This window comes from Phyllostomus hastatus, unplaced genomic scaffold (genome assembly GCF_019186645.2).
Source record: "Phyllostomus hastatus isolate PE091 unplaced genomic scaffold, TTU_PhHast_1.1 phas_scaffold_317, whole genome shotgun sequence".
NCBI classification, from domain to species: Eukaryota; Metazoa; Chordata; class Mammalia; order Chiroptera; family Phyllostomidae; genus Phyllostomus; species Phyllostomus hastatus.
In genome coordinates this window covers 19,810,032-19,825,412 of record NW_025334023.1, presented here as the reverse complement: position 1 = coordinate 19,825,412, position 15,381 = coordinate 19,810,032, and the positions used below count along the sequence as shown (strand labels likewise).

At 38.0% G+C, this 15,381-nt stretch overlaps 3 protein-coding genes and 8 non-coding genes across 19 annotated transcripts in view; 9 read left to right on the top strand and 2 right to left on the bottom strand.

Moving 5' to 3' along the window:
• Positions 1-2,702, bottom strand: part of CUNH11orf54 (chromosome unknown C11orf54 homolog) — a 19,454-nt gene extending 16,752 nt beyond the window's left edge. Inside the window, exon 1 of the mRNA XM_045818027.1 lies at positions 2,568-2,702. The gene's annotated coding sequence lies outside the window, so the exon portion shown is untranslated. The remainder of the gene's footprint in view (positions 1-2,567) is intronic.
• TAF1D (TATA-box binding protein associated factor, RNA polymerase I subunit D) lies at positions 2,672-15,345 on the top strand. Of its 6 annotated transcripts, none has more exons than XR_006783310.1 (13): positions 2,672-2,808; positions 4,534-4,664; positions 5,443-5,818; positions 9,093-9,268; positions 9,564-9,621; positions 9,959-10,128; positions 10,981-11,016; positions 12,072-12,121; positions 12,304-12,338; positions 13,389-13,438; positions 13,812-13,858; positions 14,470-14,969; positions 15,211-15,345. XR_006783310.1 is itself a non-coding variant. In XM_045818032.1 (8 exons), exons 1-6 carry the CDS (start codon positions 4,160-4,162, stop codon positions 10,118-10,120), a joined length of 906 nt encoding a protein of 301 aa, XP_045673988.1. In that variant the 5' UTR covers positions 4,141-4,159; the 3' UTR covers positions 10,121-10,128; positions 12,072-12,106; positions 15,211-15,345. The 6 variants fall into 6 exon arrangements, 1 of the variants encoding a protein (XP_045673988.1); XR_006783306.1 differs by lacking the exon at positions 2,672-2,808 and adding an exon at positions 4,141-4,162; XR_006783307.1 differs by lacking the exons at positions 2,672-2,808; positions 10,981-11,016 and adding an exon at positions 4,141-4,162.
• On the top strand, positions 10,665-10,791 carry LOC123805693. The gene has a single exon (XR_006783351.1). It is a non-coding gene; the product is annotated as a small nucleolar RNA SNORA40 (small nucleolar RNA).
• LOC123805683 lies at positions 11,893-12,023 on the top strand. The gene has a single exon (XR_006783344.1). It is a non-coding gene; the product is annotated as a small nucleolar RNA SNORA18 (small nucleolar RNA).
• LOC123805695 lies at positions 12,162-12,233 on the top strand. Its single transcript, XR_006783353.1, has one exon. It is a non-coding gene; the product is annotated as a small nucleolar RNA SNORD5 (small nucleolar RNA).
• On the top strand, positions 13,185-13,322 carry LOC123805677. Its single transcript, XR_006783338.1, has one exon. It is a non-coding gene; the product is annotated as a small nucleolar RNA SNORA8 (small nucleolar RNA).
• Positions 13,574-13,708, top strand: LOC123805681. The gene has a single exon (XR_006783342.1). It is a non-coding gene; the product is annotated as a small nucleolar RNA SNORA1 (small nucleolar RNA).
• Positions 14,045-14,115, top strand: LOC123805675. The gene has a single exon (XR_006783336.1). It is a non-coding gene; the product is annotated as a small nucleolar RNA Z40 (small nucleolar RNA).
• Positions 14,586-14,705, top strand: LOC123805682. Its single transcript, XR_006783343.1, has one exon. It is a non-coding gene; the product is annotated as a small nucleolar RNA SNORA32 (small nucleolar RNA).
• Positions 14,999-15,125, top strand: LOC123805679. Its single transcript, XR_006783340.1, has one exon. It is a non-coding gene; the product is annotated as a small nucleolar RNA SNORA25 (small nucleolar RNA).
• CEP295 (centrosomal protein 295) overlaps positions 15,255-15,381 on the bottom strand; it is a 44,834-nt gene continuing 44,707 nt past the window's right edge. For all 4 annotated transcript variants that reach the window (XM_045818022.1, XM_045818023.1, XM_045818024.1 and 1 more), the window contains one exon: positions 15,255-15,381. In XM_045818022.1, coding sequence (XP_045673978.1) covers positions 15,343-15,381 — 39 coding nt within the window. In that variant the 3' untranslated portion in view covers positions 15,255-15,342.

Genomic DNA, 15,381 nt, shown 5'->3' with positions numbered 1-15,381 from the left:
GTGCCAGACCCAAGGCTCTGGGACAGGGCTGGCTTCATGTATGTGCAAATGAGGCAAGAGACAGCATAGGAAGAATTCTGAGGCTGCGCTGCTGTTACTGGCCAGCATCTAGCATCCTGGTCGCCAGGAAATGCCTTTTACCAATTAGGTAGATTAAATAGTAAACCAAGGCAGAGAGGAGGAAGGAGAGATGTCTCACACACTAACTCAGAAGTCCCGAGCCTGGTCTGATAATATTGTCAGGTGTTCCAACATCACAAGAAACACTATGTTAGCAAGGAAGAAGGGAAATCCTTGAAATTCTATGTAGTATTTCCACTATCTGGGGAGGAAAGCTTTGAAACTGTACTTCCAAAGTTTTGAATGCAGCAGAGGGTCCTGGAATGCAGGAGAAGGTCCCTGGTGTCCAAAAAAGAAGCCCATAAAACAACTTTGGTTAATTGTCTACCTCTGGACACTGTCTTTTTATGAGGGAGTCCCTAATGCTTACAGAAAGAGCCCATAAATAACTCTGGGTAACTGCCCATATTTTAATTAACTGCCTCCTGTCACATATTAGTTTTACAACAAGATGAACAAATGCGTCTGGAGCAAGATAAGGATTTGGGCCAACAGATCCCCACACATACCTAAGCTTGGGTAGTCACATTCCCCCAGGAAAGCTGACAACCACATTTACCTGTTAATCAATAGGTAACTTTTTTCTCCTATCCCACTACCTACGTAAGTCCTCAGAACAAAGGGCTTGCTCTCTCACTTTCTCTCTCGGAGGCTCAGGGTGCTCTTGGCTCCCCCGCCACTGAGCCTCTGGCCCCCAGCCTCAGGCCACCCGGGGGCTTGCCACCCTGGTCTTCAGGTGCTTTTACTTTTGCCGCGCTGCTTTGCCCTGAAACTTTGCCTTTCACTCCCCGCCCCCACCCCACTCTATCTAGTCCCGTTCTCTTCCATGGGAATGGGTCACTAATAACCTGATTACACGCTAATAGATTTGCTAATCTGTAATTCTTTACATGCATCAGCAAGAAAAACCAGTTCTTTCCCGTCAACACAACTAGTGTAGTTACACCAAGCTGTATGCTCAGAATGGCACTTGGTTTAATGCTCTGCTGTCCTCTTGAAACTCTTAATTTTATATTTGAACTTTTGTTTAAGACTGATAGAGCAATGGAGTATGCATGGAATGAGAGGTGGTGCACTGTGCAGGCCCACCACCATTCTTAACTAACTCCATTTACATAATGCATTTGTGGGGCTGGCTAAACATAAAATTCTGGTGGACCCATGATCCATGGGGGTTTAGTGAGACTCAAAGTCCCCAGATTCCACAGTGTTGGTACAGTGTACATCAAGAAGTAAAATAAATACAGCTGAGTTAGTTTTGTTTTGTGCATTTTCCACTGTTCTAATAAGAACAGTAGTTGTATGAGTTATGAAATACAAACTGTGAAATTTCAATGATTCTGAATGAGTGAAATGTTCTTATATTTGTATTTAAGACTGGCATTGCACAATATAAAGAGTGGTAAAATTCATGCTGGTAGTTTAAATTTAAAAATTTTCTTTGAGTGAATAGCAAATTAATAATAATAGTAAAATATTTAAGAGCATGATCAACAATGCTATCAATGATTAATAGCAAATTAGTGTAATTAATTAAAACACCATGACAAGTCAAAAAGGATTACAGAAAAAAGGAGATAACTTATATTTTAGTACCTTTAATGATATTTTTCCCAATTTTTGAACAAGGGACCCTGAATTTTCATGTTATACTGAGCCTCCCAAATTACATGACTGGGCCTACTGCTAAATACGGCAGTAGATAAGACATGCAATACCTGTCCTGGAGCTCGCAATATTTCATAGACTGGAAATGCCTACAGGATTAGAATTTTTCTGCCTGGGTTCAACATTTGGAGCAAAATTGAGTGAAGAGACCAGTTTACCTTTCAGATCCGTCCAATCCCGAGATGACACTAACTCTAAACTAAGAGTAGACAGGTGTAGTGGTTTATAAGATGATGCAAGAGGTTTGAAAATGGACAAATCAAACCAGTTTATTCCATTTTGTAACAACTTTGGTGAAGAACCCTCACCAAAACTAAGCTAGTTTAAACTGTCTTATCTTAATAGTGAGTAACTGTTCAGGGAACTAAGAGGAAAAAACTGAGAAAAATAATTTATCTCTAGTGATACGTTAACCAACTCCTGCGAGGGGTACCCTGGTTTACAGTGAAAGAGTGACGTAACAAAAGTCCAAAGGTGGAGAGGGAACTGGGTGTGCTCCGGAGCAACACTGGCTTCCAGTATAAAGGTTCCTTAGTTTGAGTGACAGGCAAAGCATGATCCTTTCACAGTTTAATACAGAAGAGATTTTTGAAGGCAAAGGTAGACATAATCTGACAAAACACACTTGGCATCACCCACCAACCCTGGACGCCAAATCAGCAAGTGGGAAACAAATCAGGCTGCATGGCGGTTTCCTCACAGTTCACATCCACTCCGCTCACTTGACCCCCCAGTTTCTTTTTGTCATTTGCCAAAAAGTTCTTGGCCATAACACTTACCTAATAGGTTAGGGAAGGAGGCACCTGAATCCCCTCTCAGTTAACCCCGCCTCCTCTGGGTTAGGAGTCAGGCTCCGCCCACCTTGAATCACTCCTCCCACCTTCGCGATCAAAATGGCGCTCCCACAATCCCGCCTCTCACGTTCTTTCCTGAACTAAGTTGTTATCGCGAGATTTTGGCTCCACTATTAGCTGGGTGGCGCGGTTGGCTCTGTCCTTTTTCTTCTGCGAGGTTGACGAGGTAGGTGGTTGTTTCTTCTTGGAGTGCTGAGGTCTGGCCATTGCTGGGTGCAGACCTCCGAGGTTTGGGTTTTAGGCGGCGAGTACTCTGCTGAGGCTGGTACTGAGCCCGCGCGGGTTGGTGCAAGCCGTTCGCTGACGGGGATGAGTAAGGAGAGGCCTAGGCCACCCAGGCCTGATGCGTATAGGAGGGGTTGCGCTTCTAACTTTTCTCGGGACACCCGCGTTGCGGGACCTTCGATCCGGTGAAGTCAGGCCCTGAGGGTGGAGAGCTCGAGTTCTGGGCTTCGGGTCTAGCGTTGGGTTGCGGCCCACACATAAAAACGATTATAACGTGGGTGTGATCCAGAGTGTGTTCTGAGTTGTAGGTGTTACAGACCAGTACAGGTGTTCTGAGTTATTAAATGTTAGGTAACACTTAGGCCATTTTCTCTGACTGAGATTGGGTGATTCCTGGAGACAGTCGCTCCAAGGTCACGTAATAAGCGGTCAGAGAGGTATTGTTAGCGCTGGTAAAGTGCATTCATTACCTGGCCATGTGGCCTCGCAGAATCTCGAATAGGAAGGGATACTTAAATAGGAATGCTTTCTCAGTTACGTAAAAAGTGATCTTTTGAATTAACCACAGTTGTGATAATGTTCTAATATTTTTTAAAAAATTAACCTCAAATAACCACCACTGCCATTTAACCCAATTTTGTTGAATTTCGTTCCTGAGCATTTCATGACATAGTTTGGTTTTTGCCTTAAAAAGCTACAATAAAACCAGGAAATTACCACGCGAGTCCATTGGACGTTTTGAAAATGTAAGATCTGTGTGATCTTACCGATTTTCTATATTTGAAATATTTTGCTGTTAATTGTAAGATTGCTTTTCATCTGTATTCATTGGTCATTCTCAATTATAAACACTATAAACAATACAAAAATGGAATAATAATGACATCCTCTATAAGGGAGGTACGGTTATAAATTAAGATGCCATCTTTATTTTTATTTTAAGTTTTGCCCAAACTGTTGTAAAATACTTAAGTTTTTTTTTTAAAGGAAACTAAAGGGCATCATTGTTGTAGTCTGATAGCCTTTCATTGATGTATGAGAATTCAGAAATTTTACATTAATATCCATAATAGCAAAAAATATGTGAAGAAAGATGTTTCACAGTGATTTTGTTGAATAATAGTATGAATGGGAAAAGGCCATAAATGAAAATCCTAGACCAGGAATTTAAAAATGGCGTGTTGGATTGAGATAGTAAATAATGGTTATTTTTCCTGGTATACTGAGGCCACACTCAACCTTCTGACATTGTATGTAAAATTTTTCTAGGAGGTCCCATCTCCTTTTGGAAAATGGTATGTTAATACTTGTAATTGCACATTACCATGGCTAATAAAATATTTTAAATGATACTATTTTTTGCTGTCATGTAAAAGTTTGATATTTTAGAGGGGAATGATACTATTGTAGAATCTTGTTCCACTGGATAGCTTTAGAGGTACAACTGAAAGATAGAACTTGTCAGTAAAATTTCTGGATTTTTAGAGTTTGTTCTGAAATACATGGTTCCTACATGAAAATGTTAAAGGCCTTGTAAATGATTGTGCCTTAGTTTATATATGATGGCATAACTTCTACATCAACTTTTGTATTGCGTGGATATTAGCTGTTTCTGCTGACAATTATTTGTTTAGGGAATAAGTACATATGCATTGTATGTTGTCAGAAATTTGGTGAAAGCAAAAGAACAAGTGACGGACTCGGAGGGACTGAGAGGGACTCGGAATACCTATCAGCAATGGATTCTCTGGACTATATAACAGCATCGGATTCAGCTATGGAAAATGAAAATCAAAGGTAAGTGCCTTTTTTTTTTTTTGCATCAACAGCAATGATCAGATTTTTACTAGAAAACACTAGATTTGAAGGTAATGTTTACTGTATTTGAATTACCAGGAAAACATAAGTCATTGTAAATAATGAGTGGCAGTAAAGGTAATTTCCAAGAATTAGGAAAGAAAAACCTTTACACAGACCTTCAAAGTTTATCTACATGTATACGGCGCATTCTTAACCCAGGGAAACCAGAATAGTTTCTCTGGGCCAACTTGGTATCTCAGCTTGACTAAATAACCCTAATTTTATAACAAGAAAAGGGATATTGGTATAGACTGTTAACATTCAGCTTAGTCTGATTATTGCACTTTATCGAGAATGCTGGCTTAGGTGTGTGATGGAGATGTTTCCTTACTTCATGCATTGACCTTACTCGTATATTAAATCAGTGTTTCTAGTATATTCACATCAAATATCTATTAGGTATATCTTGTTTTATTTAGAGGAGGTTTTGTTTTAATTAGAGGAACCTCTAGCAGTGAACAAGACTGCCTGTGTGGGACTTGTGTTTCTCTCAAAAGATGATTTGGTAAGTGCTATGGCATTTTGGGCCATTTTAGGTAGAGTGACCAGGTCAGAACTAGTTGGCTACTACTGAGCTCATCATTTTAGAAGTTAATCCTCAGCAGGTGTTTCTGTTTTGGTCTGTGGCAGAAAAATACATTACTGGTAATAGGCATTTTGTTACATAAACAGGGAAACAATTAATCCCCCTCCCCCCCCCCTTTTTTTTTTGTAGCGATAACTCTTCCTCTGGTAGCAGCTTATTTAAAACTCAATATGTTCCTTGCTCACCTAAACGGAGGCAAAGAAATCCTGTTAAAAAATGTGTTAGTTCACTTGAAAGTGTTCAAGCAAGAGATTCATCCAGTGATTCGTCTTTAGAACCAAGACCATTGACTTTGAAAGCTATTTTTGAAAGATTCAAGAAAAAGAAACGTAGAAAGAGGAAATATAAGCCAACAGGAAGACCGAGAGGAAGACCAGAAGGAAGGAAAAGCACTAGGTCAAAAATAAATAAGAAACAACTTAAAGATAACAGACCCCAGTTGCCTTTTTTAGAATCAGAGAATGGAAGAAAACCATTACCTTGGAGAAATATTTTAACGTTTGAGGTGAGTGAGTATATGTGGGTACCATAACTAAAGTGCCTGAAATGGTTCATTGGTCACTTAGAATTTAGGTGTACCTGACTCAGTTAAGAACCACCCAGTCTTTCAGCTCATACTTCTCTTGGGCTACTGGTTGAAATCTTCACTGGTATATTCAGTGACCATACCTGTTTTTGAAGTGCTCCAAGGCTATTTATATAAAACCCCTTGATTTCATCCTATCACGTTTTTCACATCATCCCTAAAACTCAAAAGAGATTCCCAGTTATAACCTAGATAAAACCCACAATTCCCTTCATGTTCAATGACTTCAGTAGATTTCATCTTTTAGAGATTTGAGTATTCTATTTCTGACATGATTGCCTGGTAAAGTGTCCAGTACTATATACTCAGGTATTTGAGTTAACTTTTTTAAATTGATTATGCTATTACAGTTCTAATTTTTCTACCTTTGCCCCCCTCCACACAGCATCATTCTCCCTCAGGCAATCCCTACATCATTGTTTATGTCTTTGGCTACTGCATTTTCTATACTATACTGCTTTTCCCCTCATCTTCATCCACTCCCCCACAGTCGCCTCCCATCTGGTAGTCATTAAAATGCTCACCTCTCTTATTTGCTTAGTTTCTTTTTTAGATTAAATTGTTGATATTATTCATTGCTATTTTACTGTTCATGGTTTTGATCTTAAACAAGTCCTTTTAATTATTTCATATAATAATGGTTTGGTGATGATTGTACTCCTTTAGTTTTTCCTGTCTGGGAAGGTCTTTACCCCTCAATTCCAAATAATAGCTTTGCTTAGTAGAGCAGTCTTGGTTGTAGGCCCCTCCTTTTCCCGACTTTGGATATTTCTTGCCAGTCCCTTCTAGCATGCAAAGTTTCTTTTGAGAAATCAACTGGCAGTCTTATGGGAGTTACCCTGTAGGTAATGGCTTTTCTTCCGCTCTTTTTAGGGTTCTCTCTAAACTTTGGCATTTTAATTCTGGTGTGTCTCAAAGTGGTCCTGTTTGTGTCATCTTGTTTGAGACTCTTGTGCTTCCTGGACTTGCATGACTTATTTCCTTCCCCAGATGAGGGAAGTTTTTCATTTTTTTCAAAAGATTTCCAGTTTCCTGCTCTTCTGGCACCCCTCTGATGTGAATGTTGGACCTCTTGAAGTTGTCCCAGGGGCCGCTTACACTATACTTGTTAATTTTGGATCCTTTTTCCCTTCTTGTTCTGATTTTTTTTCCTTCTGTTCCAAATCATTAATTTGATTCTCAGCCTTCATCCACTCGACTGTTTACCTGTAAATTGTTCCTTATTTCAGTTACTGTATCCTTTGTTGTTGACTGGATCTTTTTATGCTACAGAGGTCCTCAGTAAGTTCCTTGAGCATTGTTATAACCAGTGTTTTGAACTCTGCATCTGATAGATTGCTTATCCATTTTGTTTTGTTCTGTTTTGGAGTTTTGATCTGTTCTTTCATTTGAGCCATATTTCTTTGTCACCTCGTTTTGGCAGCTTTGCTGTGTTTGTTTCTATGTATTAGGTAGAGTTCTTATGACTCCCTGTCTTGGTAGCCTAATGGCCTACATGGCCTAACATGTCTATTTCTGACATGATTGCCTGGTAAAGTGTCCAGTACTAATGTAGTAGGTGTCCTACAGCTTCGAGTGGCACAGCTCCCCATCACCCAAGCTTGGTTCTTCAGTTGTGCCCTTCATGTGGGCTTAGTGTACCCTCCTCTTATTAGTTGAGTGAGACCAGAATACAGTTGGCAGGTCAATGGGAGGGATTTATGCAGGCCAGTTAGCTGCAAGGACTGGCTGTGACCCATGCCCATCAACTCTGTCCTCTATGGAGGATCCACTGTGCAGGGGCAGGGTGGTGGTGCTACAATGTAATCTATAAGCTGTCCAATAAGTGCACAGGATCTGGTTTCCCAGGCGTTGTAGGCCATGGTCAGCCTCCTGTTTTGCCCAGGGCCACACAGTGTGAGGTGTAAAGCAATCTGAGATGGCTGCTACTTATGCTGTGCTTGAAGATTCCCAGGAGAAGCCAATCTGTGAATCTAGGCTGGCTGCTGGTAGTGCTGGGGCACTTGGCTAGAGGTGTTGGGGGAGTCCTGGGGGCTCAACAAGGCTGGCTGTTACTTCTTTGAGAGGATTTAGGAAGATGTGAAGTATAAGCCAAAATCAGCCAATTGTGGAAGAGTCACTGGTAACAGCTTGGGTGGGCCCCTCAGTTGGGTGACACCAGCACTGGGATCTCCCGGGTGGGGCAGACAGTGTTAGCCAGGTTGAGGGAGTCTCAGATATCACACCTACCTGCTAGCTCTGGCTCTGTGGGAGGGCTCACAAAAGGTACAGTGCTCTGTACCTTCCTTTCTGTGTGGGAAGAAACTGTCTCCCAGCTTTTGTCTGGATGCCCGACACTTCAGTTGCTCCCTGTATGCCACTGCTGCCTTTCAATCTGCTACTCTGGTGCTTGAGCTCAGAGAGTAAATTTAAGTCCCTGTGTGGGTTCTTGAAGAGGAACTGCTTGGAATTCCAGCAGTGTCTTCCAACTCAGTCCCCACTCGTTTTTGCAGCCAAAGTTATAGGGGCTTAATATTCTTGGCACTGGAACCCTGGGCTGGGTACCTGGTGTGAGGCTGGGACCCACTCCTGAGATATCCCTTCTAAATTTTTATATCCACCGCACATGGATGTGTAGGACCAGACCAGCCCGTTGCACATCTGTGCTCTTCTACCAGTCTGGATGGAGGTGGTTTAATTCAGTGGTTGTCCGATTTCCATTCAACTCAATTTCTGACAGTTCCGAATAATGGTCATTCTGTAGTTGTAATTTTGATATGCGAGGAGGTGAGCCATGTTTTACATGTGTTGCCATCCTGACAGGAAATCTATATTGAGTTAATGTTTGCACTGTTAATATTTAATTCCTTGATTTAGGATCTGATTTATTTGAAGGGATTAATACTAGTTAATCTCTGTTTTTCAGTGATTATAATAAACATTATTTAATACCCCCAAAGCACAAATTTGTGCTTGGTTTTCTACCAAATTCAATAACTTTGATAACTTGCTAGGTAGTAGTGACTTTTTTTTTTTCAACCAGCATTTGGTGTTTTATTACATGTGAGCTTCATGTGGCAAAGTAGTTAAATCAAGTACACTAAGAGTTCTTGGTAAAGGGATCCTTGACAGTTTGGAACATAAGCATCTGCTGAGGGATGGAGGAAATTTTTATTTTGTAAGGCCATGGCTTAATGATTTTTTTGATACATAGCAAGCAGTGGCAAGAGGATTTTTCAACTACCTGGAAAAACTGAAGTATGAATACCACCTCAAGGAATCCTTAAAACAGATGAATGTTGGTGAAGATTTAGAAAAAGATGACCTTGATAGTCGTAGATATAAATACTTGGATGATGATGGATCTCTCTCTCCTATTGAAGATCCAGTGTAAGTTAACCATGTCAAATTTTGGTTATAGTTTAACAAATTGTTTCTAAATTTTAATGTTAATTTATCCATATGCTATTGATTTGTGCTGGGAGCAAATATACAGTAGGCCATCTGGGTTACTGCCATTGAGCTATGATCTTGGCTTGTGAGAACCAATTTTGGGTGTTATGCATAGCAGTGAAATTTTTCTCCTTGACTGGTATTGCTCTTCAGCTGTATGTCATGACCAAGTAATACTGACTGAGTTTTAGAAGACGTAGTCATCTGAGTGATGATATATTTAATATTACAGGGGAGAGGATGAGGTTGAAACAAACCTTGAACATGATGAATGTGATATCAAATTGGTGGTAAGTGACACTTTTATTCTACTTCATTTTTTGGAGGTCAAAAGTTGGTACAGGAGTAATTTTATCCAGTAGGTATTCTTAGAGTCTGTATTTCATTTTTGAGAGGCTTTAATATATTTGGTGTTGAGAATAAAAAATACATATTTGGGGGATAGTTGGACTTTTCAATGCTATTACTAAGTTTTATATGCGGATATCGAGTGAGAATAAAAACAGTATTGAATTTTTAACATCTAGATGTAGCCAAGGTTGAAATCACCTGGTAGAGTTCAGTTTTGTGTAATTGCTAAAGGGATAGAGTTTTAGTTATTACTTAATGTTGGCATCTTTTATGCAGGAGAATAATTACTTCATAATAAGTTCTGAATTACCAAAGAAGATGAATGTGTATTTAGAACAAGAATATACTGGAGAAGCTGCTTTGTCTAAAAAGAGAGTATCAAAGTGCAAAAACTTTGGACAGAAGACAGAACAGCCTGAAAAGGAGATAGGAATATGAATATCAAGGTAAAGAGACTAGAGAAAAAGAAACTTCACAGAAAGTAAAAGATGATGTATGTATGCGAGCCCAGTAATAAAACTTTTAAGGGAAAATAAAAAGATCTTGTAAACAAGTTTGTAAAAAAAAATGCTCAAGAATAAGTAATTATTAGAAAACATTTTAAAAGTGAAATGATGTATGCACAGAAAATTGAGGTTTTCATAGCAGAAATAATCTCTTGCAAAATAATAAGGGGCCTATACTTTTTTATTTCAGGGCAGGAGAGCTTAAAGGTATCATTTGAGCATTGAATCAAAGTAGAGAGATTGTAGTCCTAAAAAAGTCTCTGTAATCTTTAGTAAATGACAACCAGTTACCCTTCCTTACTATATCTGAAACTCCCTGCTGTAGTTTTATTCAGAAAAAATAACTGTCAGTGTCATGTTTAGTACTAATAAGAATTTAATTCCCCCTTAACAGCCTAGAATGTTTTCACTTCCATCATCTTTTGTCACCACTGTATATTACCAGTTACGCTGTTATATAAACCACATTTTACAATAGCACTTGTGTTTGTTTTTGCTTAATTTGTGGGCAAAGACTACATACAGGTGCAGAAAATAAATCCTCTTTTGCAACCCAGAACTCATTGTTTGGTATGAGTTTTGATACATACAAGAAGGAACATGATACCTAAAACAGATTAAAGTGATGGGTCATTGATAAAAAGAAAAATTGGTTCCAGGACTGTGGATTTGATAATTAAAAAGCATAGGAAATAAGGGAAACTTCAACTATACTGATTTAGTATTCCAGTTTCAATGTTGATATGAAACAAAAGATGGCTTTGTTTGTTTGTTTGTTTGTTTGTTTGTTAGGGCATTATGTTGAAAACACAGTTTTTGGACTTAAAGGTATGTTTTATTCATTAGGTGAGTTTTTGGATCAGATTTGTTGAAATGTAGCATGTTGTCAGATAATCTAAACCTTCATAGGAAATTTTAGCATTGAGAGACTTTTTGTCAGCTTTCCAATTGTTTATGACATGATTTCAGAAAATGAATCTTAGGGAACACTGTTTAATAGTGACACTGTGCCAGCTTCACTTACTTACAGGAAGGGGTCCCAAAACTGTCAGTTGGACTATAGCAGTAATCAGAATTTTGCATTTTTCTATTTTACGCCTATAACATTTTTAATTAACGCATGATCTAAAATGAGGTCAGGTCAATATTAACAATGACTACATAGGACACAGCATTTTTAAAGTTTCGATGGTATCAAGTTCTCAAATGGTAAAAACATAAATATAGCCACATTAATATTTTTTTCTGTATTTTTATACTTAATATCAAGTAGCTAAGGAGATAAGATACTCAATTTTGAGGCAAAAATTCAGTTAAAGTAAAATTTTTTGCTCTGTAATCTGGGTATTTCATAGGTAAAACATTGCAGTATCAAAGTTCATGAAAATCAAGACTTCTGTTTTTTATACATGGATATTTTTCCTTTGGATTATGGATTATCTATAATAGCTACTTGGCATTTTGTACCTTTTTTGATCAGTGTATACTCTTCTAAACTACATTGTTGAAATACTTATGTGACTGATTTTATGGTATGATTTCCTGAACCTTAATACAGTTAAATTTTATTTGTGAATAGGAAGATGTTTTACTATTTTTATACAACTCTGAACTTAAAATGACTGGAGCATATCAGTTCTAGTAATTGTCTTCCTTTCTGTAGAGTCTTAGATTTGTCACATCTTTTAAAATGTGTAAATAATGGTTGAGGTCTATCCCGATGGGGCTTTTTCTGTAGACCTACATCGTTGGAAACGCCTCATAGAGTAAATATGTTGCTTCCTTTATTCACTGAACTATGTCTTAGATCTGTGGGAAGGAACAACAAGACATAGCTGCTAAAATTATGAAAGATCCTAACAACCTAATTTTTTTTATCTTAGGTTTTTCTATATCTCGAAGATCTGTACAATTCTAGATAGTGATAACTTAGGTAAGTTTTTGGTGACAATGTAAACTTTGGTATTACTGCAGTTCCGATGATGAATTTAACTGTTCAACTGCTGAATGATACAGACGTGAACTAAAATGTAATTCTGACAGCTGAATATAACTGTAAGGTTTTAGTTTTTAATTACATACCTGTCAAACTTTTATTTGGTGTTTTATTTGTAGGACTGATATGACATGTACTTACTTAATGTTTACAGGTAAGTGGAATATTTAATTTCTATTTATTAAGGATTCAAAATTGTGAGAAAATGCAAATTGTGAGTAGAGTAAGTCTTCATTTAACACTGTCAATAGGTTCTGCTACTTAAAGCCAAATGACATATAAGGAAGGCAGTTTGACCACAGGCTAATTGATGCTAAGTTCCTATGGTGTCTGAACTTGGTAACACAACATTGAGCAGAAGGATGTTATTCAAGGACCTCTGCGCAGCAGATTACCACATTATTGTGATAACTAATAGTGGTTTAGGTATAAAGTAGAATTGTCAGAATCTTGGTGAAAATATTTGCTGTAATTGTATTTATATGCAGAATTGGAAAAAAAAATGAAGAGATTGCTTATCTAGGGTTGCCAAATAACAATGTCCCCATTTTGCACTGACAGTTCCATATTGTTCTGCCTAATAACATGTAGATTTGGATATGTTAAAGTAGCAGAGGAATTCCTCCTAATAAGAACAGTGTGAACAACTGTGATCTTCATTTCTAGTGCAAAGAGACATGATAAAGATCATGGTGACTAAGGTTTTTTTTTTAATTTTTTTTATTTTTAGGGAGGGAATGGGAGAGAGAGATCGATCGATCAATGTGCGGTTGCTGGGGGTTATGGCCTGCAACCCAGGAATGTACCCTGGCTGGGAATCGAACCTGGGACACTTTGGTTCCCAGCCCGTGCTCAATCCACTGAGCTACGCCAGCCAGGGCTGTGACTAAGGTTTATGATTTACACGCAGTAATGTGGTTCCCTCACTAAAAGAACGATTAGGAATTGGGACATTTTCCACAATTAGATTTAGAGGTGTTTGTAATAGTTTGGTCACAATTGCACTGCATGGTATCTGCATTTAGCAGTTTATTCCTGCTGGGTGTTCAAAGGACAGTGCGATATAAATCCAGTGTCTGGCATCGTTGGTTTTCTTGGCTTTGTGCATGTTAAACCTGGTATTTTTACTGATACAGTATTCCTGTAGTTTCTTCTGTTCAGTTACACACAACTTGAATAGGAACTAATGCTTCTCTTTTTCTAGGGTGTCTAAAATTGAGAAACCAGGCAGATCCATCTACTCTGACCCTAACTGTAAGGATTTTGATTTTTATTTGTTAATTCTGGCAGCGTCTTCCCTTCACTGATAGCATATGTCAGCAGAAACTCCTATACAGATGTAGAAACCTTTTGCATAGTGTATGTATAGATTGAGAGAAACTCTTACGAAGCCTCATTCTAGATGAAAATGGGCACTGTTTTTGTACATATGTCCAGAAATTGTTAATGTGGCTACATTGAGACAGGTTTTGCTTTCATCACAGTAACTTTATTGCAGTGGTGACAATGAGACCTGTAACATTTTCTGCTAGGCTCAGTGAGTAAAAATTGGACGTAATAAAAACTTTTCAGTATATCTTACATCACCTGCTAAAATAACAATGTACTTCTTGTATTTAACTTCTAGGGCCCTAAAGTAAATTGCTTGAGGAAATTGGGCCCCAACAATTACAGGTAAGATTTTGATCTCCTCAAATTCCCTCCTAATTTGTAAGAGACATAAATTCCCTTTATTAATAAACTTGAGCATTAAGGTCTTTGGCATTTATTTAATGCTTAAAAGTAGCCCGCCTGTCCTGTGGTTTACTGTTGCCACAAAAAAAAGACAGTGTTTAAAATAAGGCCACCATGTGTTTCCACTGATGTTGTGATGATGGGGAAATGTTCAACTGCTCTGAATGGGCTGAATGAAAATAGCCATCTGAACATCCATCTGCATCAGATCTATTTCATATTTTAAAACTTGAAAGCTCTAAGGTAGAAGTTTCCTGAAACATGCTCATTTCCAAATTGCTGCCTTTGTAGTTAAAGATCAGAACTCCTTTTTTACGAGTTCAGTTGTGAATGGAAATAGATTAATCAAGCCTTAATTTTAAAGTGTATCTTACTAATACTTAGTTTAAATGAACTGGATTGAAAAGATGCTTATTCCATCTATTTGCAGCTTTAAGCCTGGAATTTTTAATACACGCTAGTTGGGAACTGGTTTTCAGAAGAGTGTGTATCCTAATCGATCCCATTTCAAAAAATGTAGCCCAGCATGAACTTAAAATTTTTTTCTCCAGGTGGGGAGTTTTTGAAATATGTCCATATGCAAGTGGAAATCAAAGATCAACTAGAAGAATTATGGCAAGTTATTCGTCTTTTTATATTATACACCAAATTATTTGTTAGAGTGTAATGGTCATTACCAAGGCTTTTAGAATGCAGTTTCTCATTTGCCGTGGACATGACCACAAAATATTTTCCCACTAGGTTTTTTTCTGCTATATTGCTAGCATTCAGCCTATTGGGAACATTTTTTTAACTCTTAACTTATTTTCACTGCCTAGGTCAGCACTGTACTATATAAATACAACACAAGCTGTATGTGCTTTTGTAATAGCCATTGGTAATCAGTGAGATTTTAATAATTGCTGTCAGATTTCTAGAGTCTTCCAGATGACCTTTGTCTAGCTAATCCTTCTAGGGTGCTTAGTGACCAAATAGTTTGTCATCACATGACCATCTCTTCCTGTTACATAGGACCAATGGTCATGGCAAGTGACTGGATTGAGCCAAAAAGGTATGCACATGTTGGAAAAGATAATTTATAGGTCATTTCAAAGAGAGCTTATGTGACCAACACCAGGAGCTCTTAACGCTGTGACCTAAGATTGAAGTTCTCCATAGGATGTAATACACACTTGATAGTGCTGTGTTTTCTTATGGAGATATATATAAAATCAAGCTATTCATCAATGATTGGTGATGCGGGAATAAGTGTTCCCCAAGTTTTTAACCACCATATACTCTTTCTTTTTTAGGAATTAAAACTTAAACTCATGAGGAACCAAGGACTCAGAACATGTGAAATTCCTTAAATAAAAATTTATTAACTTTAAATAATTGTATCTATGTTACAGATAATAAAAACTCTTTACACTTTTTGTACAAAGTCAGCATGTATTTTTGGCTCGAAGTTTCTCTAGTGTTTT